General features: G+C 42.4%; 1 protein-coding gene and 1 pseudogene across 1 annotated transcript; both read right to left on the minus strand.

Moving 5' to 3' along the window:
- Positions 1 to 357: 357 nt before the first annotated feature.
- Positions 358 to 8,564, minus strand: LOC136522575 (aluminum-activated malate transporter 4-like; annotated as a pseudogene).
- Positions 8,565 to 13,800: 5,236 nt separating this feature from the next.
- LOC136522574 (lysine-specific demethylase JMJ703-like) lies at positions 13,801 to 20,858 on the minus strand. Its single transcript, XM_066516382.1, has 13 exons — positions 20,745 to 20,858; positions 19,664 to 20,001; positions 19,482 to 19,562; positions 19,325 to 19,402; positions 18,772 to 19,233; positions 18,257 to 18,481; positions 17,965 to 18,126; positions 17,388 to 17,756; positions 15,829 to 17,296; positions 15,517 to 15,620; positions 15,239 to 15,436; positions 14,718 to 15,126; positions 13,801 to 14,626 (listed from the first exon to the last, which is right to left on the minus strand). Exons 2-12 carry the CDS (start codon positions 19,997 to 19,999, stop codon positions 14,863 to 14,865), a joined length of 3,747 nt encoding a protein of 1,248 aa, XP_066372479.1. The 5' UTR covers positions 20,000 to 20,001; positions 20,745 to 20,858; the 3' UTR covers positions 13,801 to 14,626; positions 14,718 to 14,862.
- Positions 20,859 to 24,487: the final 3,629 nt, after the last annotated feature.

Here is a 24,487-nt window from a genome sequence, read left to right on the forward strand (position 1 = left end):
TATAGTCAAAAGCAGCAGTCATGTTTGCTATGTTGTAGAGATCTCTCACTTTGTAAGATTAAAGTGGGGAAGCATAACATAATCGATAGGCAGCAGTTGTGGTATTTCATTTTTTGAAAAGTTGGCAGGACCACTGCCATGTCATATAGGTTGGGACACTTGTGATATTTCTGATTGGTATTCAGTTTCATCAACAGTTTTCTGATCGATGGAATACTGTGATAAGGATTCTAATTCGCAAGACAGTCTACACAACTTTCATCAATAATACATTAAAGACAACCAAAACTAACAAATAACAAGAAATCACAGTGATACAAAAACCAAGATCAAATTTTCTGGTGAGTGCAAAAAAGAATGAAAAACAGGCAATTCACAAAATATACTTTGAACCCTTGTGCAACCAGCCAGGTGTAACATTATTTACAAGGCGCTGAAAACACAATACAGGAGATGCAGAGATCAGCATTTTACCATATATATATTGATGATTTCTGTGGCTGTAAACTGAACTCCAGCAATACAGCTTGCAATCATCTGGTTGCACATTTACAAGTTCAGTGTACATTCCGTACCCCCAAATAATTTAAACAGAAACTGGGTGCCAAAACAGGATTGCATGGTCATCTGAAACTGAAGCCTTGCAGGTTGTCATCAGTGTCAACTCTAGAATCCTACCAATTTGAGTATTTTTTCAAAAAACCTAACATCACTTGTGCTAACTTGCAGTAGGCTCCTCCACAGGATCCTTAAAGTTAGCCTTCTCACTCAACTCTTCAAATGCATTAACTACATTCTGTAGTCTGGCAACAAATTCAATCAGAAGTGATGCAAATGTAGCCAAGGACAAGGCACTTGCACTTTCATATGTTTGGGAATCCTCATCTTCAAGTGGTATGTTTGGATGGAATGATCTACGAGCAGGCCAAGAAAGTAGTGGCTTAAAACCGTCAATTGTTGATGCTGAATCAAATCTGCTCAGAAATGAATTTCCAAGAAAGCTCTTTGACTGATGCACTAAAGTTTGATCAACCATGGTAGGTTCCACCCCTCCATTGTTGTTTTCTTTGGCTTTGTTTTCTTTTTCCACAGCACTGGTGCCATCATTCTTGTTTTCTTTGTTCTTGTTTTCCTTTTCCACAGCACGGGTGCCATTTAAAACTTCTTTGATTCCTTGAGCTTGCTTGCTAGCATCCCATCTTTCAGTGTTCACCAGAAGATATGATGTCTCATCAATCTTTTTTTGCAACACTTCAGCTGCCATGTGAACTTCGAACAGAATATCTGAAGAACTCAGCTTGGTCATTGTCTTAACTCTGCTTCCAAGCTCGCGCAACACTTTAGCTCCTTCCTGTCCCACTCTTTGAATCTCTGCAGCAAATACCCTTCTACTTTCTGGTGGAGCCTAATGTCCATAATATATTTGTTTAGAAAAAAAAGATGCAGAGTCTCAACAGTTTGTTGTTGACATTAAATGGACAAACCTGAATTTCTGAAAGAATGCAACCATGTAATGCCATGACTGCAAAGGAACAGTGCCTCAATGCTCCACTAACTTTGGTGAAACTCCTCCAAGGATAGTTCATTGTTTTGTAAGGGCCATGGGGTGGCTCCCATATAGCAAAACCAAGCTGAAAACACACTAGAAATTACCTAACCAAAATTCACCAAAATACACATGGCAGACTGTTGATTGTTGAATATAGAGCAAGCACAAACCAGGGTTTCTTCCTGTGCTGATGCCTCAACAGCTGCCCTGTACCCACTATATAGAGGATCATCAGATGCTTGATACACAAGTATTTTTGAAGGAATCCTTTCATATTCCATGCATCTCAGATATCCATCAACGCAACCTAGAGCAAATGTACAATTGAACAGTATCAATCATATAACTTGATGTCATTAATTTGGCAGATTTGGCAAGAAATAAACAAATCAGAAGCATATATAATCAATAGCTACTAGTTGACCAAGGACACGAAACACCATATTTTAACTTCTCCAGCATTGGAAATACTCTGAAGTTTGAGCAGCATGCAAGGTCATACCTTCCAAGGATTTTGCAACACCAGTGAAATTCTTTGCTATCAAGTTGTGCAAATCCTCTCCCGCCCAGATTGGGTAGATGCCTATATTGATTCCAAGACTGACAGCAGCACCAATAGCAATCAATATAAATCTGCTTGTAGCTGTATCAGTGAATTTCCCAGTGTTGTACCCAGAGACCATAACATAACAGAATGTCAACAAGAACACACGGAATCCATACTCATACGGCTTCATCTTCGGATGCAGCTTTGTCAAGGTTGTGACAAAGGCTACCAATATAAACAAGGAAAATTGCACTTTAGATATATTCATAGGCCCCATTGAGAAAAAAAAAAATCGAATGCTCTCAGAATGTAAGTGCTCACCAACAATAAGGATGCTTGTTATAAGAATTACTTCCTCCAGTTTTCCCAGATGTTTGGACAATTCTGCAACTGCTAGAGCAAAAGCTCCTGCAGTTAGTGTCCCCAATCCCCGATTAAAACCTTTGCTTAAGGTTGCACCTGCATCAACACTGACTAAAATCAATTACAGAATATGAACAAATGAATTTGCAGGTGTGCACAGCCACTGGACCCATCTTCTTCAAGTTGAAAATTTTCCATCTAAGCAAAAAATGAAAAAGAAAAAAAAAACAAGCACCTCAATAGACCAGTGACAAAAACGAAAGGTATAAAAAAGAACAGCTTTCTTAGTTGCAAATAAAAAACCTTCCCTCGTGATTAATCAGAGGTACACTTATTTAAGTCCCAAGTACTAAACAACAATGTTTTCTGATCGGCTTATCGTTCCTAATCGGTCTGGTACCGATTAGGACGATCAGGACGATTAATCGACGATCAGGACGATTAATCGACCTCTGATCGGTCTAATCGTCCATATAATCGTCTAGCATATAGCAGGACTATATAAGTATATATCATATATGTATGGTATATATATAATATACCATATACTATATATTTATATAGTAGACATCGAGCATTACTATATATTCATATATATATTTATATACCATAGTAGACATCGAGCATATACCATATACTATACAGTAGACATCGAGCATTACTATTTATATAGTAGACATCGAGCATATACCATATACTATATACCATATACTATATATATATATGTATGGTACATATATAATATACCATATACTATATAATATACCATATACTATATATTCATATATGTCATCCTAAGTGTTGATCGGTAAAGAGACCTAATCGGACGATTAATCGCGATTAATCGACGATTAATCGGACGATCAGGTTTCTGATCGCTCTGATCGAATCGGAGGACCTAATCGAGTGCTAAGTACCGATAAGGACGATTAATCGCGATTAATCGTGATTAATCGGACGATCAGAAAACATTGCTAAACAAAGCATTTATCTATGTTTTTTAAACTTTCTGCATCACAGAAACAATACCTACAATATTTAACAACCAATCTTACTTTTTCTTCCAAATTGTATTTGTTTAGTCCATTTGAGTAGCCATTATTCTCTGAGCTCTTACATTAGACCTACACAAAAAGGGTTTCCAAATAAATTTGATGATACCCATACTTTAATAAGCAATTGTGCCCGGATTAAATTTTAAGGTATGATAGTTTGGACTTTGAAGATGTCTCAAGAAGCATCTGGCCTAAATTTTAAGAAGTTGTGGTCCATCACCATTGTGAATATAGTTTTAATAAAGTTACACATCCCACTGCACACAGGTTGAAATAAAATATGCCAGCCAACAACATAAACTACGCAAGCACCATTTCTTAATCCATCTACCACCGGATCTTCAGCAATGTCAAAAGCCGCTCTATCACCAGGTCTTCGAGCGATGCCAAAAGCAGGGGGCACGTTCAACAGTAGGGATGAAAACGGTACGGAAATATTCCGAACCGAACCGCATCGTTTTCTACATTTGAACCAATCGATTTCGCATTTTTCGGACAAATTCGAATTCGGTTCGAAATTCAGACTATCAAATTCGAAAACGGAACGAAATGGTTTAGCTTTTTTCCAACCAGTTTTCTACTTTTCTACGTTTAATTCAGGAGTGTACCGTTTTCTAAATTCGGTTTAAACCGAATTTGGTCCACTACGCAGTACGCACAGCCCAGCCCACAAAGCCCACTCTACAGCCCAGCCCAATGACAACCCTAATCTCCTCAGTCCTCCACTCCTCCGACTCCTCCCTGGACCCTATCCCTCCCTGGCTCCCTGCCGGCGCCCCTAATCCCCTCCGTATCCCCTATCCTCGCCGCGCGGCGCGAGTGGCGACATGGTGACGCGACCGCGAGTCCGCGACGGCCGCGCCTCCTCTTCCACGGCTGCCCGCGTCCCTAGCCCACTCCCCAGTCCCCAGCCCGCCAGCGCCACCGGCCGCCACCCAGCCACGAGGCAGCGCCGCCACCCCGGCCATCGATGGCACCCACCGGAGCTAGAGAAGGGGGTTCTGCTCCTGGATCGAAGATCAAGGGCAAGTCCAAGACCAAGAGCGTGCGCCACCTTCTAGCGCCGCCGGCAGCATCGAGCAGCGGCATCGGCACCGGCAGCAACTGACTTCTCCAGCAGCAGGTACTAATTTAGGACCGATTGCTTGATTATTGCTTTTGCTATTGATGAAGCTTGGCTATTGGGGACCTTTTGCTTGATTATTTGGGACCGGCATGCACTGATTTAGCAATGTTTCACTTGGCTCTTGGCAGGATCAAGGAGTAAAAGGCCTTCATCTCAAAGTATTAGCTCTAGTGGAACTTGTGAAAGTCCAGCTACAGCAGCATCAGTGATGGGTTCTTCTGCTCCAAATGTTGACACCAGTTGCAGTGGCTAGTGGCGCTGGCGCACCAGCAACAACCACAACTCCAGCGACCACAACTCCAATTAATGTCGATGATGATGACCAGGATGACGAGGATGAAGAGCAGGCTCACCTTTCTTGCAAGAGGTTCAAGAAATGCACATCGTCTGTCTGGAAGTATTTCACCAAGAAAAAGGAGGTTGTCGAGGTGGAGGGAAAGCAGTTTGAGCAGCTGTGGGGATACTGCAATTTCGCTAACTGCAATCAGAGGTATAGAGCTGAGGGCGTATGTGGGACGACTGCATTCAAGAACCATTTGAAGTCAAAACAAAGTATTGTGGAGGGACAACAACAGCTTAAAGTTGGTAAGAACCCTGATAGTGAAAATGCTCATGTTCAGCCTTTCAAATATGACCAAGAAGCTAGCTTGAAGAAATTGAATTTGGCAATAACCATGCATGAATATCCTTTCAATATAGTTGAGCATGAGTATCTTGTTGATTTCATAAAATCTCTCCGTCCTAGCTTTCAATAAAGTCCCGTGTCACTGTTAGGAAAGAAATAATGGACAAATATCTTGAAGAAAAGGAAACTTTGTATGCACACTTGAAAACTATCAAGTGCCGCTTTAGTGCAACAATGGATATGTGGACCTCATGCCAAAATAAAGGATACATGTGTGTTACTATTCATTGGATAGATGATAATTGGCGTATACAAAAGAGAATTATTGGTTTCTTCAATGTAAAAGGAAGGCATACTGGTGCAAAGTTGTCTGAGTCATTCACTGAAGTTATGGTTAAATGGTACATTGAAAATAGACTGTTTGCTTTGACTTTGGATAATGCTAGTTCAAATGAAGTGGCTGTCAACGATATAATTTCAGATCTGAAAGAGAATGCTAATAGTTCCCTAGTTTGTGATGGGATGTTTTTTCATGTTCGATGTGCCTGCCATATTCTCAATTTGGTTGCTAGAGATGGGTTGAAAGTTATTTCAGGAACAATCAGCAAGGTCAAATCACTTGTACTAGCTGTGAAAGGGTCTCCATTGCAGTGGGAAGAGCTTATGATGTGTGCCACCGAAGCTGGGTTGGATACAAAGAGGGGTATCTCGATGGATGTTTCAACTAGGTGGAATTCTACCTACCTAATGCGGAGAGATGTCTTGTACTACAACTACAAGGATGTATTTATTAGGCTGAAGTCTTCAAATCGCCGTAGGTATGCCAAGATTTCTCCATCTTCTGCTGAATGGGACAATGCATTGACAATTTATGGTTGCTTGAAGAAATTTTATGATCTCACTGAAATTCTATCTGGCACTTCATATCCTACTGCAAACTTATTTTATAGAGGTTTCTGTGATATAAAGCTCTTGCTTGGAGACTGGTGCTGTAGTGGAGATGCTACAATTAGAGATATGGCAATTGCTATGAACTGACAAATTTGACAAATATTGGCAGCAGTCCAACATTGCTCTAGCTGTAGCCTGTTTTCTTGATCCTAGGTATAAGAAAAGGCTGATATAGTACTACATGAAGAAGTTCTATGGTGATCATTATCAAGTTGAACTTGATGAGTTTGTTACTGTGGTAAAGAAACTGTACAACTTTTATGTTAATTCTGCTCCTGCATCATCAAAGAAAAATAGTAAAGGGGCTGCACCTGGACCTAGTAACACAGCTGATATATTAATGGGAAATGTAGACCATGACCTAGAAGAATTCTTATATGATGCAAGTGAACCTGCTATGGTTGAGTCAAATGAGTTGGAGAGGTATATTACAGAACCACTTCTGAAAATTGTTGGTGAGTTTGACATCTTAGCATGGTGGAAAAACAAGAGAGAACAATATCCTATCCTTTCGCAAATTGTTCGTGATGTAATGGCCATACAGGTATCAACAGTAGCATCCTGAGTCTGCTTTTAGTGCTGCTGGTCGTGTTGTTGATCCCTATCGTAGTCGTCTTGATCCTGAGATGGTACATGCATTAATTTGCACAAAGGATTGGGTTGCTGCAGCAAGAAAAGGTGCTCATTTTATCTGTTTTTTTTAGTTAGACACACTTATAATTGCAGTAGAATAATGCATTGATTATTTTCCTTTCTCATTTTTTGTTCAGATTCTAAAATGGTTGGATCAATTGTGAGTGATCTTGAGGTTGAGGCTTTGGCTAATGTTGTGGCTAAACTGAAAATTGAGGTATGTTTATTGACTGCGTGCTCTGAAATATGCTAGTTGCTACATCTAATTTGAATTCACTTTGCAAACTTGTAGGAAAAGGACAAGGAGGGGGGATGAGGAAGCAAAAGACATGGAAAGTGATCCTGACCTCATGGATGATGCTGATGAACTGTAGATGTTTTGTTATCTGTTAGTGTTAATTGCTTGTTCTAGACTTGTATTTGTGTGTCAGGCTGTCAGCTATTGTGTTAATACTTAAGACCAAGGGTCATGCACTTGTTAATTATTATATGCGCTTGAACTTGATCATGCACTTGGTAATTGTTATGTGCTTGGGTCATGCACTTGTTAATTGTTATGGACTCTACGGGTCGGTATTCCATATTGAATTTTCAGTATACCGACCGTGTTCAACATAATTCTGCTCGAATTGGTTCGTTTTCGATATTCCGTAGGTTCGTGTTCGTTTTCGTGTCCGGCTTTACCGTTTTCGCTTTCGTTTTCGTATTCAAATGTAAATGTAGAAAACGGTTGAGGGGTTTTGCGACCGTTTTCGACCGTTTTCATCCCAACAGATGGGCCAAATGGAAGAGTTTTCCTGTCTCTGCACGGAACAACTGATTCACTTCGGTCACCTAAAAGTGGATCCGTGTGGTACATTGCTGGGAGTACAAACCTAACATCTCTTTATCATTGCCCAAAAGAAGAGATCTCATAATGACATTTTTAAGATCAGATGTGTCGGAACAGAGACATTTTTAAGATCACTCGGTCAACTGATCTCATAATAGCAGGCCCGAGTGATTTTGAATGCAACGGCAGTTGCTAATCTGCAGATCAGATGAACATTGGACGGAAGTGTTTATTCATCCGCTTCGATTTAATACTATATATGTGGCCATGCTCCAAGAACTGATGTGTCGGAACAGAGACAAGGGCAGGGCAGCACAAAGATCCCAAAAGAAGATGAAGGCACGCAAGAGATTTGACAAACGAAGGAATTTCAATCAAGACTGAACAGTAGAGGGACCATAGCTAAAGATGACACCTTGAATTGAACGCAAGTAAACCCAGGGAAAGTCAAAGGCGGCGCGCACCGATGCTGAACTCGAAGACGACGACAACGGTGAGGATCGCCCAGACTGGAGTGGCTGACGATGTCGCGCGGCTCCCGGAGGAAGACGAGCAGCGAGATGAGCGCGAGCGCGAGCGCGACCTTCCCCGCGAACACGGGCTTCCGCGGGTCGGCCCGCGCGAACGCCCACAGCTCCGCCACCGCGCCGCACGCCGCCCCCCACCAGCGGGCCACGGCGCTGCCGGCCCGGCGGAGAAGGCCCTCCTTGGGCCGCTGCTCCTCCCCGTCCCCGTCCTGGGAGGTGGTCGGCAGGGTCCAGGCCGAGGAGAGCAGCGGGACCGCCGCCCCGCGCTGGTCCTCCAGCGTCGACCACAGCGACCCCAGCTGCGCCGGCGGCGCCGGTGTTGGCGTTGGCGGCCGCGCGGTCGAGGCCACGGCCATGGAAGCGGTCGGCATGGGATTGTTTGCTCTGGGCGCTCGGGTTTGGCTGCCCTGTCGTGTCCGGGAGGGAGGATGTGCAGACTTAAGAGAAGAGAGAAGAGTGCAGTGCGCTGCTGTCTGTACAGTACGGAGTACTTTGTAGACGACGAGATCAGTTTTTTTTTTTTTTTTTTTTTTTTTGATAACTGGCTTGCTTCCGCTTTGGGCGTTGCTATGACGGCGGTGGTTTCTGCAGTTCTGTGGGCTGTGGCCTCTGCCGCCGTCAGCCCGGTGGGTTTTCTCCCCGTTTTTCAGTTTCCGGGCTTGGGCTGATTTCTTGGAAACCTGGAATTATGGCCCATCTCATTTGGTTTTGCAAACCGATGGGATGGCTCATTTTGGAATATCCACCGGGTTTTTTAACTCATATATGAACTGAGCATTGTTGCTACTGGGTGACTTCGTACAACCCAATGTTACTTTTGTCGCTTGCTTGAACGAGTAGTAGTAGGGCACATTTGCATCTACATTGTACTCCACCCGTTCCATAAAAAAATTATTTTCACTTCTCAAGTGAAACATGAATAACTTTGGCCAAATATATATAAAAAAATATTATTAATATTTATAGTACATAATTAATATTATTAGATAGATCGTTGAATATATTTTTATAATAAAATTATTTAAAGATACAAATGTTATTATATTTTGTTTTAAAGTATAGTTAAACTTAAGAAAATTTGACCGGCACAAGTCTATAGCGACTCTTATTTATGGGACGGAGGGAGTATATTACTCCATTTTTTGAGTAAGAGTATATTACTCCCTTGTTCTTAAAAAATTATACCACCCTCTATCCCAAACATCGTTTTGGCTTTTTTAAGTAACTAGTTTTTTTCATACACCTAGATATACACTATGTTTAGATGCGTAATAAAAGTTGAGTATCTAGAAAATCCAAAACAACCTATAAATTAGAGCGAAGGGGGTACAATTCTAGTTTTGTTCTGAGTCAAATAGTTTTTTTTTTTTTGAAACAAGTTCTGAGTCAAATAGTCTCGGCGTCTCTCTCCCGCAGCGGTCACAGGGCCGGGTGCTGTTTGGTTCAAAAATGCAAATGGAAACGTCAATGTAATCAGTACACACCGTTACCGGTTCCAAACTGGATGATTCCATGTTTTGTTTGGTTCAGCGTGGGAATGGAAGGAGCAGCAACATTAACAAATAACTCTAACAGGGGAGCTGTATATATCGTTTCCACGCGTCCGTATCGGATATCACCGTAACTGACTGCGAGGCCGCTTGAAACAAACGTACAAAAAGCAACGCAAATGGATAACGATGGAATCAGATTACGTTACAGAAGCTCCAACCAAACGCGTCGTAAAACCAGTCCTCTCTGTGTTGCTATGTTGCTATGTGGCCAAGAAAGCGAACGAAGAAGCTCACCAGGAGAACAAAGCAGTTATGGATCATCTCAACATTATTCCTCACTCCATTCACCGTTAGACTCCCACGTCCTACAATCCATTTGAGGGTGATGAATGATGATGACAGCGGAGCTGCTAGCTATAATATATATCGACTTAGTACTCCGTTAAACTACTAAACGCGCTCGCTTCCGTCAGCAAGGTCATGAATTAAAAACTACTACCAGATCTTCCTAGTTGAAACTACTCGTACGGGGTTAGATACGGGCAAGGTCGTAATAATACCGGTAATTTCACCTTTTAGTGTCATCCATTTTTTTTTCATAAGTAAATAAAAAGAAGTCCTGATGCTCACTTAATTACTTGCGGGTGAAGATTACTGTAACATCCCAGCTTAAATGGGCTGAATTCCGGTTGGGCCGAGAGGCACTGTAACTGCACGCGTGGATTACTGTAACATCACGAAACACTGTGCAACAAGGGGTTTAGTCCCAAACTGTGAATTCAAGAACGACCGAACTGACTTAAATAGCCATGCCAAGGACGCGTGGTAACCTTTGGTTAACCGTTTTGCATAAAGTGAGGACGAAAGCGCAAACATGTTTCTACGTAGGTGGGGTTGAGTAGGTCTATGCCGTTACAATTACACATGTTTGTTTGCACTCAGAATGTGCAAGCAAGGCAAAATAAAAGTAGAGTAAAGCGAATAAGTGTTTTAACGCTCCTGCTGGTGTTCCAGTTTTCCCTGTCACGAAATGTTTGGGTAATGAAGTCGCGTATGTATCCTCCATCAAGCACAACAAAATGTCCAAAAAAAAACATACTCAAGACTCAAGTAGCATTTACACACGCGCGCAATACAAATTAAACCGACGGCCATCGGACACACACACATGTCCAGAAAGATACATGCATCTACGTCTCGCATACAAAACTGAGCAAAATTTAGCTGGGAAGGGAACAGCTAGTAGCAACCTTTAAATTTTTTTGTATCGCAATATCTAGACATGCACCAGGGTAGCCAAACACGTAGGAGCGATCGCCGTGCAGCTGTCCTGCACTCGTAAGCCACTACTAGGTCATTTAACTGTGTGTGGGAAAAGAAATGCAAACAACCTGTTCGTTTCGGCTGAATTGGCTTATAAGCCATGGCTAAAAGTACTACTGGCTGGTTTGATGTAAGAGAAAAACATTGTTCAAACCATTGGATTATAAACCAGATACGAGCGAATAAGCCGAAACGAACAGGCTAAAGTCTTTGCTCAACAACTCCATGTTTCAATTCCCAAAAAAAATAAAAAGAAACAAAAAGCTTCAGGTTCAGTGATAATTGGCATGCGATCGATCAATCGTACCTAGCTTTGGATTGATAATTGTTGCATATCTATAACAATATTTAGTCTAGCTTTGGATTGATAATTGCTATGTGTGCATGCCTATATATAAAACATAATAAAAGAGTTCATTAGTTATAGCATCTCCACTGGATTCTCTTTTCTGAAATCTAAAGTAGGAGATTGAGAAAAGTGAATTGTAGTATATAAGGGATATGTGCTTCACTAGATTGAGAAAACATCATCCCCTTTATATGTGTGTAGGAACCGTAACACCTATGAGCGGGGAGGTAAATTAGGCTTTCTAAGACTACTTGGCCTCTAATTCTACTTATCAAAAGCTATGCAAGATATCTATCTATATGTGTATTAAAATTTTGCTAAGTATGTTGCTATCTTTATCAGAAAAGAATTACGCAACCTAGATTCCAATCCTATAGTAGCCTAACAAGCTAAACTACAAACGTAGGCACACAAGCATGTAACGTGCAGAAGCTTAAATGAGACAGAGAAGCAAACTCCTGTTGACGACGTTGATTTTTTCTCGAGGTATCGAGAAGCTCAGCTTTTCGCCTAATCCTGGTTGAAGCCCCTCGCAGGGATGCCCACGTGAGGGCCAACCTCTCAGTTGAGTAATTCTATGGATAGTCTATGGTCCTTCTCCTGTGCAAGTGGGCCTCCGTGATGGTTCTCCCATATTGATCCCCGCCATCTTCACTATCGTGTTTCTAACCAAAAAGTCGCTGGTCACACATCTTGTTTCATACATGCTCAGCGACCTCTCCACACATCGAAATGTCTCTCAAAGACTACATGCTCCTAGTATATAAGCAATGGTGCACGCAAGCACCGGGTGGTAAGAGTAGAAAAGCAATGTAATTTCTTCCCATAGCTTTCAGTTCAGAAATATTCATGAGGCTGCCAATTTAGTAAGAAAAGGATGGCATGCCTTGCGCCAAGCTTTATTTTATACAAGGAAAAGGAGGTGTGAACGACATCGCAAGCTGGCGGAAAACCAAGAAGAAATTGCCAATGATGTCTACAACTCTACATTTGACAAGGCGTGTGAAGAGATGGCAGCCAAGTCCAAGGATTGTTCAATGCCCTGAACTAATCATAGGTTCGACTGTTTACACTCCCTTCACTCCAAACTACAAGTCTGTTTTGATTTTTCTAGATTCTTTGTTACTAATGTATTTTTGTTTTGTATCAGTCATAGTGTATATATCCAGGTATATAGCAAAAACAATATACCTAAAAAAACCAAAACGACTTGCGATTTGGAACGGAGAGAGTAACAGCTATAGGTTGCTGCACAATGTTTAGTGCACTGCTGTGTTCTCCATTTTTACTTTGATCTGTTTGATAACCTTTGAGTAATCATCAACTTGGCTTGGCCATTTGTGCAGCACATAAACACTTGCAATTAAAATGTCGTTCCGAGTTCAATATTGCCCATCAGAAGTTACAGAACTCATGATGCCGTTTAGCTAAAGCCATCGGTTGTCCAGTGTTCCAGATGACATGCATTACCATTGTTGAATAGCAAACACGGAAACACCTCAACATGCAGTGTCTCCACAACCAGCATTTCCTTTTTCTGCTCTCTCATAAATGGAAGAAGTGAATTTATGCTTTTTTTCCCCCTTTAACAGTACTGACAGGTACTTGAGGAAAACAGAGATGATTTATTGTGTCCGTGTTACCTGCTGGAATTGAAGATCGAGTCCGTGACAGAAGGCAAAAGCAACAGCTCAAATTCAGAAATTATGTTACCTCAGACTCATTTTCAGTATCTTCATTCTTTTGGCCTCAATTTACATTCCGCATGTCAATCACATGCATAAGTATACTTTCTCATTACCTCGGTATAGCTCCGTAAAATCGTCATCCATTCATAAGGAACTTCTCAAAGGCCCAGCTCAACCTTTGCTGACTGGGACTCCGGACTGGACCTATGCACTCGTCTAGCTCATGAAGTCATGACTCATTGTCTTGCCTCCTATTGAACTTATACCAGGTTACATATTTGTATGAATCTACCATGCTATCCCTATTTGGACAGGTCAGCTAGTACTCCGAAAGAAACAACGTAGAGAGGAGGGAGGGGGGGAGGCTTTACAGATCGATGTGACATCTACCATCTCTGTGTTATATATAAGACCTAGAAAGGTAGAAATTATTTATTTTGGCAGTGGACCATTGAAGCCTTCATTTCTTAGAAATCAACAGGAACCATTATACTCCCTCCATCTCTAAATAAATCAATTCCTAGACTTGTCTTGAGTCGAACTTTTTTTATATTTTGCCAGATTTATAGAAAAGAGCACAAATGTTTATGACACCAATTGAGTATATATATATATATATATATATATATATATATATATATATATATATATATATATATATATATATATATATATATATATATATATATATATATATTATGGTGTATCTAATGATAACAATTTGGTTTCATAACTCTTGTGTTCTTTTCTATAAAATCAGGTCAAACTTAAAAAAAAGTTTGGCTTAAGATAACTCTAGGAATTGATTTATTCTGGGACAGAGGTAGTGTGTGCTAGTGCATGACGATACATCTAGACATACAGTATACCACTTCTATGCAAAATGCAAAGTACGCATAAACGAAAATACATTTTTCTCTATTCTATTGAAAACTACCAAGGAAAATTGCTCTACTGATTGCAGATGAAAATAGCCATTAATTTTGCAAATTACATAAAAATGAGTTCAGCCAAAGTTGTCACTGTTCATCGGCTAGTCCTTACATGGTAGAACAAGGAATGATACATATCAGTCCTTCAGAAGAATTGGGTACATTGTTTGTTAAAAGGAAGTTGGCACAGGCATGGAATGCTGATACATTTTATATGAAACACAGTTAGTTAATGTTACACCATGCATGCCAAGTGAATACATATAAATCATTGTTTGCTCCACAAAGAATACAACTTCTGGAATAATCTCAATAATGACCGACTATCCGGAATCTAAGGGTGGTTTACATCCGGAATCTAAGGGTGGTTTACATCAGACAAGCATGCATGGTTAACAGATTTCAAGAACAAAGGAATATGATGACCCAGCTACATCTTATAATAAGTTGCTCACCCTTGTCAATTGGTAACATAATAGTCAGCCACAACTATTTCAGAAATATTGAGGAACCACAATGAAATGGGAATAAAGAACATTATGATGTCATTACAAATGAATGTGCTTCTTACTTTTGACTTCCTTGCAGGTGATGCAGCTGTAGCCTCATGCTTGTTGACACCACTTGCAATAACTGATCAAGAAAAAAAAATAAGGATCATAATTTGCAACACGATAGTAGTAGATGAGGCACCTATATCACTCAATAAGGTAGCAATTCTTACAGAATTGGGTATGGTCACAAGAATGAAAAGAATGGGCACAAGGGCAATGGAAGAAGCAAGCCTTAATAGTTAAAACTGCTTGATCCCGTCAAAAAAATTCATGCCAACTACAATTGGTTAGTACAACAGCCTGTATTTACGCTGGTCAGTGCCATTGCTTTGCAATCTCCTCATCGAGGATTTGGCAAGCCTGCTGCCTAGAACTGTCATCCAGGGTTCTATTGCTCATCAGTAAACTGTGTAGTGCTCGCAGTTCATCACAATTAGCCCGCTGGAAGAGCCCCCTCAGTGCAATAAGCAATGGATCCTGAGGTGGCATATTCTGATTGTCTCGATTCTCAGTTGTAACATGGGACCTTGATCGCCAGTACTCTGTACAGACGTGATCTCTGTCCCGAGCCTCAATTGCCTGCCATTAAATTCCAAAAAAATGTCAATTAGAACCATAAAAGAGCATTTCCATCATGTGTAACAGTGTGTTGCATAGAATGTCAAGTGAATGCCAAGCATTAATGCCACACCTGAACTATTGCTGGTGTTAACAACCCGAACATTTCATGACCATCAACTGATCCTGGAGGCTGTAGTGTAGGAAGGTTAGCTCTTCCCATATTGATCTGCCTCCTTATTTCCATATTGAGCCTTTCACGAACCATGTTCCAGCACTTGGTAGGAGAGATGTTTATGAAAATTTCACCAGGACAGTTTTCTACAGTCACCTGTAAATGCAATAAAATATCAAGACACTGAAGAACGGATATGTATAAATATATGGAAGGCACAAAAAACGAAAATTTACCATAAAAAGGGGTCCCTGCTGTCCAGCGTCCAATATTTCAGATATGTAGTATGTCATTTGTACTGGATCTACAACACTGAAGTATTTTACTCTGCTCTTAAACCCTGCATTTGCAAAGGGAAAACACGCTAAAAGAACATAGCAAAATATGGAACAAACTGCAGATGAAATTCAAATCTCTGAATGAAGGTATTCAGATAAGTAGATAACAATAAGGAAACATTCCAATAGCATGATAAAATCCAGAAGTGTTCACCCTGATATCATAAATGCTCAAGATGTCTAGAGGTATATCAATCTGCCAAAACAAACCTTTTGGGAAGATTGCTTGACTTGAGGACCACAACTTCCCAGATAGCACAACACCAATTTCTATAGGTTCAACAGAGCACTTGAATCTATGTACAATGTTAGCTATGCGAGGACCCTTCTGTGCAACTCCATTTCTGCTGTGATTTTCCAGAGCAGGCTGCACTATCATAGCTGAATGGCCCCTAGCTCTAACTTCCACACTGGATAGAGTATCAGATTGTCTTTGATGCCATCTCTCATTTAGTTGCTGATTACCAACGGTTGGATGCCCAAGATGGACACTGCCTGAACCAAAAACACCATATGAATTTTTCACAACTTGAGGATCTATGAGTTGCTTTGGAGCAGTGACACTACACAATGGTTCCTGAGACACATTTTGTGTTCTTGAAGCAGTATTGACAAACTGCTGGCTTGCAGTACGGGCCTGACTGCTATCTTTCTCAGTCATCACTGAGGTATTAGTTTCTGGTGTTAAGAATGTTTGATCTTTGTAAGAATGACATAGAGTTGCATTGAAGTCTGATAATGCCATCAACCTATGAGAATTGTCTAAGTTTTCCAGATCTGGCTTCATGTTAGCTCCATTATCAATCATTGACAGTGGCCTGTTATGATACTCCCTAAGTGTAAGTGAAGATGTACAGTCTCCAGTTTGGCAAGAGGTTTCTCTACTCTCTTTAAATACTGCCAAGACATGCGTACTTCTCACGGATTCACCTGAAGTAATTAAGGGTCTTGTCACAGCATTTGCAGGAAATGATTGACCAGAAGGAACCATCAAGCTTGGTGCTGCAACTTTGTGGCCTCCAATCCCTCCATTATGTTGTCGGCTGGTACCATTGCTGGTCGGACATGATAATTCATTCTTCACACATGGCTCCTTTAGCTGTGAGACATTTTCTGATTTTATCTGCTTTGTCAAAGGACACGCATTATTTGCCTCCGAACTTATTTTAAGTAAATTCGTAACTGGACAACCTAAATCCAGTGTCTTATTTTCATTGTTTTTCTGTTCAGTGCTAACAGAAGAAGGAACCAACGATACTGTTGATGCCTGCGACATGTAGGACCGTCTTGGGCCATCAGTTAATCTGCGAACAGTCTTAGAATCTTGGACCTTTTCCCGTTTAACACACGAGCTCAAACTTAATCCAAGATCAGAGACACCCCATCTGTGAATGGCACTTAGCTTTCCCCCTAAAGCATCAGCTAAGATATTCAACTCATTGACATCATAACGAAATAGGAAAAACCTTTTGTTCCAATCACATGAGCAAAGCTGCTTTGCATGTACCAGGCAAGCATATTTCTCTGGGGAGCATGGACATCCAGAAGCTGAAAGATGCAGATCATAGTAGCACAATGCACATTCCCTATCAGTAGAATCAAATTCGGTATCCATTTTCCTAGATTGACATGGAGAGGATATATTTTGTCTTTGTGCCAACTCCATTTCAATTCGTACCTAAGTAGAGTGATTTAAAAAATATTAGATTCCACTGAAATTGAAACAACTGACACTAATTACGTAGTTATATATTGTGGCTGGCATTTACCTTCAGTGACTTGCATATTGTGCTATCAGGTCCACATATGCTTTTCCACCTCAAGTTATCAGCAGAATTCCTCTTGAGAAATAGGACCTCCCATTGAGCTCTTATTGCTTCCCTTGCAGCCCCAAGCAACAGCTTATCATGGGAGATAGTTATTTTCCGAGCTTGTTCACGATAAAGCTCAACAGCATTTTGTCCAACTGGCAACCAATCAATGGGTGCCACATTAACAGCTTCTGCACAATTGAAGCCACAATTAAAACCAGCATGGTATGCCCGTGGGAATGTCAGGACAAACTCTCCCTCATGCTGAACACAACGGTAGACTGGTACTCCTTCAGATTTAAGCAATGATGGTGAAAACTGAGTAACCTGCAGAAGGAATTAGCATTTTCATTTAGGAATATATCTGATTGTAACTTGCATATACGAGGGAAGTAGAGTTTGAAATGCCTAAGAAGTGCAAAAACATAGTCACAGAATAGCCACATAAGCATAATCCATAGTTAACCATTATCTAGGGAAGCTTTATACCTGAAACTATTGTTTGAGAAAAAAATCACCAAGAGAGAAAACTTACTAGGTTGTGAAGCAAATCAGGTTGCTCCTCAAACAACTCAGGAAGATGTTTCCTCATTGCAGCCTCCAAATTCACAGCATCCTTTCCCGGAACTCCATACCACATCTTTGGAGCACCCCAATGCATGTAGTTCAGTGAGTACAAATGATGATCTTCAACATGCTGTCAACAAGCACAATTCAAATCAGTGAAATATCTCAGGATGGATACCATAAGTCCATAATAAAGCTTCCATAATCAATGACATCAATCACAAACTATGAAACTAAAGAGAATATCACAAGCATCTTACCCAGCAGAAAGATGAAAAACACATGCCTACATAAACCCAAGGCACTAAAACACCAGAAATGTCGCCACCTTCAAAAGAAAGAACTGAACCTTGTAGTCTAGGCAAGTTATTTAGATTCCACCCAGATTGTGCATATTTATCCTCCACATCAGATTTCATTTCAGGACATAACTTTGGAAACCCGCTGCCAAAAGTTCCAGTCTCCAAATCGGCACCATATATTACCTATATGAGAATGGATTTTCTGATCAGTTAAAAAGTAGCATAACTAGTCCTGTATATGTAAACACAGACGCTACCAAGTAAGATATCACATGCAAGTGCTATGACTATTTAGAACTACATGCATGTCAGAAATCATATACAGCAGTAAGAGCTTAACTGCAAACTAAACAAGAAATTCTCTAACACGGCCATTATTGGAAAATGTCAAAAATCCAGGACTGACACAATTGCATTTCAAAGCTTAAATTGCAATGGGAATAGATACTACTCTTTGCTAAGTTTTTTTATACCTCTATCTCTTCTGTTGGCCTTTCAACTATGCGCCAATACTCGCCTTCGATATCTTCCACTGACGGTGGTGAATCTCTGCATTTATCTTTCATAAAATACTGATCACTGAAGTCATCTGCATACTTTTGAAACATCTGTAGTGTGAACTCTGGTCCTGGTTCAAATCCAAATCTCTCTTGGTTTTGCTGCATTCCAATTTGATTGTGATTGATTTCTTCAGTCTCTGAAATCTTTCTACGCTTCTTCATCATTCCACCTCTTCTGCTCTTCTTGGACGATTTACGATTTTGGAGCTTGTCAACCTTCTGTACCCGAGTAGAAAATTTTGAGCATTCCCAAATGTTTTTCTCTTTAAGAAGGCATGGAGGCTTCCATGAAGCTGGTGGAACAATACGGCATAACCCATATGGTTCTGCTGTTGGGCGGATACTCTCAATGTATTTTAAGGTGTCCTGGAATTCCTGATCCATAAGAAGATATCGTAAGATTAGTGTATGCAAAAACAAATTCAGTGCAGTGAAAGTACTGATACAATACAATGTGGCAACAAACCTCCTCGGTAGGATAGTAAACAGGAGCCTCATCAAGAACAGGCCTACGTGCACCAGATGGATTCCATCTTGCAATAACCTGAATGATGTGATGTGATATAAGCAACACAACAACACCTTTGTGGACGCTATCCATCAATTTTCAGAATTACACAAACCTTTTGACAATCGGCACATTCTGGACATCCTCGAAGTACTCCTTTAGGGAATTGTTGTCTATGTTTCACTGAACTTACACCCTATCCATAGAGTTGAGCAATATTGTGCGAGGCATTAACATCATGATAAAATTCAGGTAACTGGTGAAGAAATAAGGATGGAATAGTAAATTAAGTGCAACCTTGTCTGCTACTTCAGCATCAGAATCTTCATATGCAATCTGATCAAAGCGACTATAATCTATTGGAGGTCTATTGCGCAGTGATTTCCTACAGGTATTGCTCCCAGAAATACTGCAACCTGTGTCACTCTTGCGATCCACTGAACTGGATAGATATTCCAAAATTTCCACATCGTCGTCGATGCTCTGTAATGCTAAAACAGAACTAGAATGAGCATCAGCAGGTTTAACATCGTTTCCCCATGATGCCGGGGCAGCAAAAGGTCCAAATCCAGGTGGAATCGAGGGTTCGGGGTCCTCAATGACTGTGGCTGCAATGCCTTCTGTTCCCATCATTGCTAAAAACAAATGAAAGAGACTTTGATCAGCACAGCACGAAATGCATTATATCTAAGCTGAATAGAACTGACCATACAAAAATGCGCTACAACTACATATACTGATTCTTCAAGCAACTTGCTGCAATAAATACCATAAGATTAAAAGAACAAGCCCACACAGCAACAAAAGAGCACAGTCATGATCAAGCAACCTAGTTCAACATCATGAAAACAGATCTGAAACAAAAGGTGGAAAGGAACTAAGAGCAGCATCTTGACACAGTTGCAGACCACTTAGTTCCCATCTCAAAATGTTTTGTTATATTGCACTACATGTCTTATAATCTATACTACTCACTCAAAAGTATATGCTTAACAGCATAACTATAGTATAATAACTAGATCCACCAGTATCATAAGTTCCAGATCATCTCCACAGCAAATCCAGAAGAGCACCAATCAAGCATCATTCCTCAAGGATGTAACACAACCAATCAATATTGACTCCACACCAACATACTAACTTCTAGATCATCTACAGGCAAATCCAGGAAACCACCACCCAAGCATCACCACAAGGGATCAGAATGCAAGTAATCAGATCGCTCAGAGAAGAAGCAATCAAGCAGCAGGCAGCTGCCTCCCGGATGATCCAGCAGTGGATCTAGGGTTCGTTGGCCGTACTACGCGGTGCTGGTGATGCCTAGTGACGATCGAGCCGTTCGGAGGAGGGGACGGCCGCGGGGCGGTGGAGGAGGTACCTGAGAGAGCATGGAGGCGCAAGGCGGCGGGGGAAGCAACCGGTGACGACGGATGAGGACGAGGCTCGAGGGAGTCAGCTGTGTCGGGGACTCCGGGTTAGGTCGCGAGTATGCAGTGTGTTCGTTTGGGCTGTGGCTGGTTTACGATTGGAACAGTATTTTTTCTCTCACACAAATCAGTCAGTGGTACTTTTTCACAAACTACCAACGATACAAATCAGTCAACCGAACAGGCGGATGGATGGGTACAAATAACCCGCATGCCCATGGATAAAAACCGTGAGGATACGGGTACTATTTTGGTGTGGGTTTGATTTTGTGCCCGTGGCTAAAAAATTTGTAGGTATAAAAATACCTTATGTCTGAGATCAATACTATGGTACCTGAAAAGGAGAAGCAAATAACCATCAACGTTAATTCTCTTGAGAGTTGGCTCTGTCTCGTCCGACCTTCGAGGATGGGCTCCGCCTCGTCCGATGTCTGAGGACGGGCTCCGCCTCGTCCGACCCCTGAGGGCGGGCTCTGCCTCGCCCGACGTCTGAGGGCAGACTCCGCCTCGCCTGATTTCTGAGGGCTGACTCCGCCTCGCCCGACGTCCGAGGGCTGGCTCTGCCTCGCCCGACGTCTTAGGGCTGAATGTGCCTCACCCGACGTCCGAGGGCTGGCTCCGCCTCGCCCGACGTCTGAGGGTTGGCTCCACCTCGCTCAACGTCTGCAGGCTGAATCCGCCTCGTCCGATATCTGAGGGCTAGCTCTACCTCGTCCGACGTCTGAGGGCTGGCTCCACCTTGCCCGATCTCTCGGGCACGGCTCGTGACGGAAGCTCACATCGCCGCCAACCACTACGGACCAGAAAAGTACAACCAAAGGTTAAACTTCTGACGTCGTGCAAGGAGCAGTCATGTCTCAACACAACCCATCCCCACGACGTGTCATTCCAGGGGACTCACATCGCCCACAGTGACGAACGCGTGATCACCGTGCTGCCTACTCCATGTATGGTCACTGGTCAGCACGCTGGGTCACTGCGTCGCCCATCGGGGCAGGATGGAACATCACGACCCGCTGACAACACCAGGGCATGGCATCATCAGGCGAACAGGCGTCCGGCGTGGGGCTGTCCCTGTCACCACCGGCGTGTCAGCGGGGCCTACGCCGAGGAAAGGAAAGGTCCGACAATCCTGAAGGACTTTTCTCTCCCTCTCGTTCTTCTCTTTTCTTCTGTTGTAACATTGCTTTCCCTTGACCTATAAAAAGGAAGGTAGGACACCCCACTAAGGGGCATCGGACAAACGATCCATCGCATATCACATCGCACAATGGACACTCGATCCAAACCCATCCGAACCAATCAGAATTCATCACAACACACCACCAGAGACTTAGGACATATCCCTCTCTCAACTGTTTAAAACCCCTACTACAAACTTTTAGTGCTAGTAACACGAGCAACAACCATGAACTGGACGTAGGGATATTCTGTCCGAACCAGTATAAACCTTGTGTCTTCTTAGCACACCATCCGGACCAGATACGCAATAATATAAATTTACTTATTGGTGTTTATTCGAAACACCGACAGTTGGTGCGCCAGTGAAGGGTCGAGATGGCGGACTAGAGGGGGGTGAATAGTCTTTTCTAAAATTAATCGCGTCGGCTAACCGAAACAAGTGCGAAATTATAACTATCGGTCTAGCCAAGACTACACCCCTCTATCTATGTTCTCTAGCACCTTGCAAAGATACTAATTATGCAACTAAGGTGCCGGGCAAGCTAAAGCTCTCCTAAACAATTCTAGGAACAAGGTTACACAAACCTATGCCACTAATACTTTAAGCGACAAGGGAGCTCCTACACATGCTAGTAGGCAAAAACACAAAGCTAACTAAGCTCACTAGCAATGCTCAATAACAAGGCAACCAGTGCTTAATTAGTGAGTGCAAATACTTAGCTACACAAACTAAGCAATGCGACTAACAAGGTTACTAAAACCAAATCAGCCATGCAAGGGAACTACTTCTATGCTACACAAGCAAGAAGGTAATTAGCAAGCTACACAAGCTATCTAATTACAAGAGCAACTACACAAGCTTAATATGTATAAAAGTAATTGCAAGCTTGTATAATGGGGATGCAAACCAACGGGAAGAACAAGGTTGACACGATGATTTTTCTCTCGAGGTTCACGTGTTTGCCAACACGCTAGTCCCCGTTGTGTCGACCGCTCACTTAGTGGTTCGGCGGCTAATTAGCATCACCCGCTAAGCCCGCACGTCGGGCGCCGCAAGAACCTACCCCTTGAGTGAGGGTAGCTCAATGACACGCTTTACTAGAGTTGCTCTTCGCGGCTCTCGCGGGGCGAGCACAATGCCCCTCACAAGCACTTCTTCGGAGCGCCGCACAAGCTTCTTGCGCGTTTCGACGGAGACCACCACCAAGCCATCTAGGAGGTGGCAACCTCCAAGAGTAACAAGCATCACCGGCTTGCAACTCGATCACCTAGTGCCACTCGATGCAACCTCACGATGCAATCGCGCTAGAATCGCTCACTCACATAATCGAATGATCACTATCAAGTATATGTGTGATGGAGGGCTCCCAAGCACTCACAAGCATGGACACTAAGTCCCTTGAGGTGCTCCACACCAGCCATGGCCGAAGGCCACTTCTATTTATAGCCCTAAGGGCTAAACTAGCCGTTACCCCTTCACTGGGCAATGGTCGAGCCGACCGGACGCTCCGGTCGTGTTGACCGAACGCTGGACCTCAGCGTCCGGTCGCTCGCAGACGACTACGTGTCCCGATTCCAATGGTCACTTGACCTGACCGGACGCAGCAGTTACAACTAACCGGACGCTGGACCCTCAGCGTCCGGTCGTTTCTAGTAAGCTCCTAAGCATGACCGGCCGCATCCGATCGAACGCGATCGGACGCAGCACCAGCGTCCGGTCACTCTCCAGCTACTGCTACACTCCACGTCAGCGCGACCGGACGTAGGCAGACAGCGTCCGATGCTTTTGGATCCAGCGCCCGGTCACTTGATCGACGCTGGCATCTCCTCCATTCTCTTCACCCTTGCTCAAGTGTGCTAACCACAAGAATTTGCATCCGGCGCAATAGAAAATAGGCATTCCATTTTCCCGAAAGCGCCACCACCACCTCCTTTGTAAATGTGCCAACACCACAAAGTGTACACCACCATGTGTAAGTGTGTTAGCATTTTCACAATCATTTCCCAAAGGATGTTAGCCACTCAACTTGCCACGCCACTCGACCCTAGCGATGATGCAAAGTTAGATCACTCGAGTGACACTAGATGACCGATATGCAAACAAGTTTGCCCCTCTTGATAGTATGGCCATCTATCCTAAACCCAGTCATAAACTTCTCTATACACCTATGACCGGTGAAATGAAATCCCCTAGGTTATACCTTTGCCTTGCGCATTCCATTCCATCTCCTCCAATGTCGATGCAACATATGCACCAACACGATCAACAATGATATGATCCACTTCATATCATCATATGATCATATTGGTTCATCGATCTTGACTTTACTTGCTCTTCACCGTTGCCATCGTCCATCGGCGCCAAGTCTTGCTCAAGCTTCACCGTCACGTGGTCCATCACTCTAAAGCCTTCGACTTGCCCTTCACGCTCGCAACCGGTCCATCAAGCCAAGTCTTGTCTTGATCTTCTCCACCTTGATCACATGACTCAATGTCATGTCTCATGTGCATT

Source organism: Miscanthus floridulus, chromosome 18, assembly GCF_019320115.1.
Source record: "Miscanthus floridulus cultivar M001 chromosome 18, ASM1932011v1, whole genome shotgun sequence".
NCBI lineage: Eukaryota > Viridiplantae > Streptophyta > Magnoliopsida > Poales > Poaceae > Miscanthus > Miscanthus floridulus.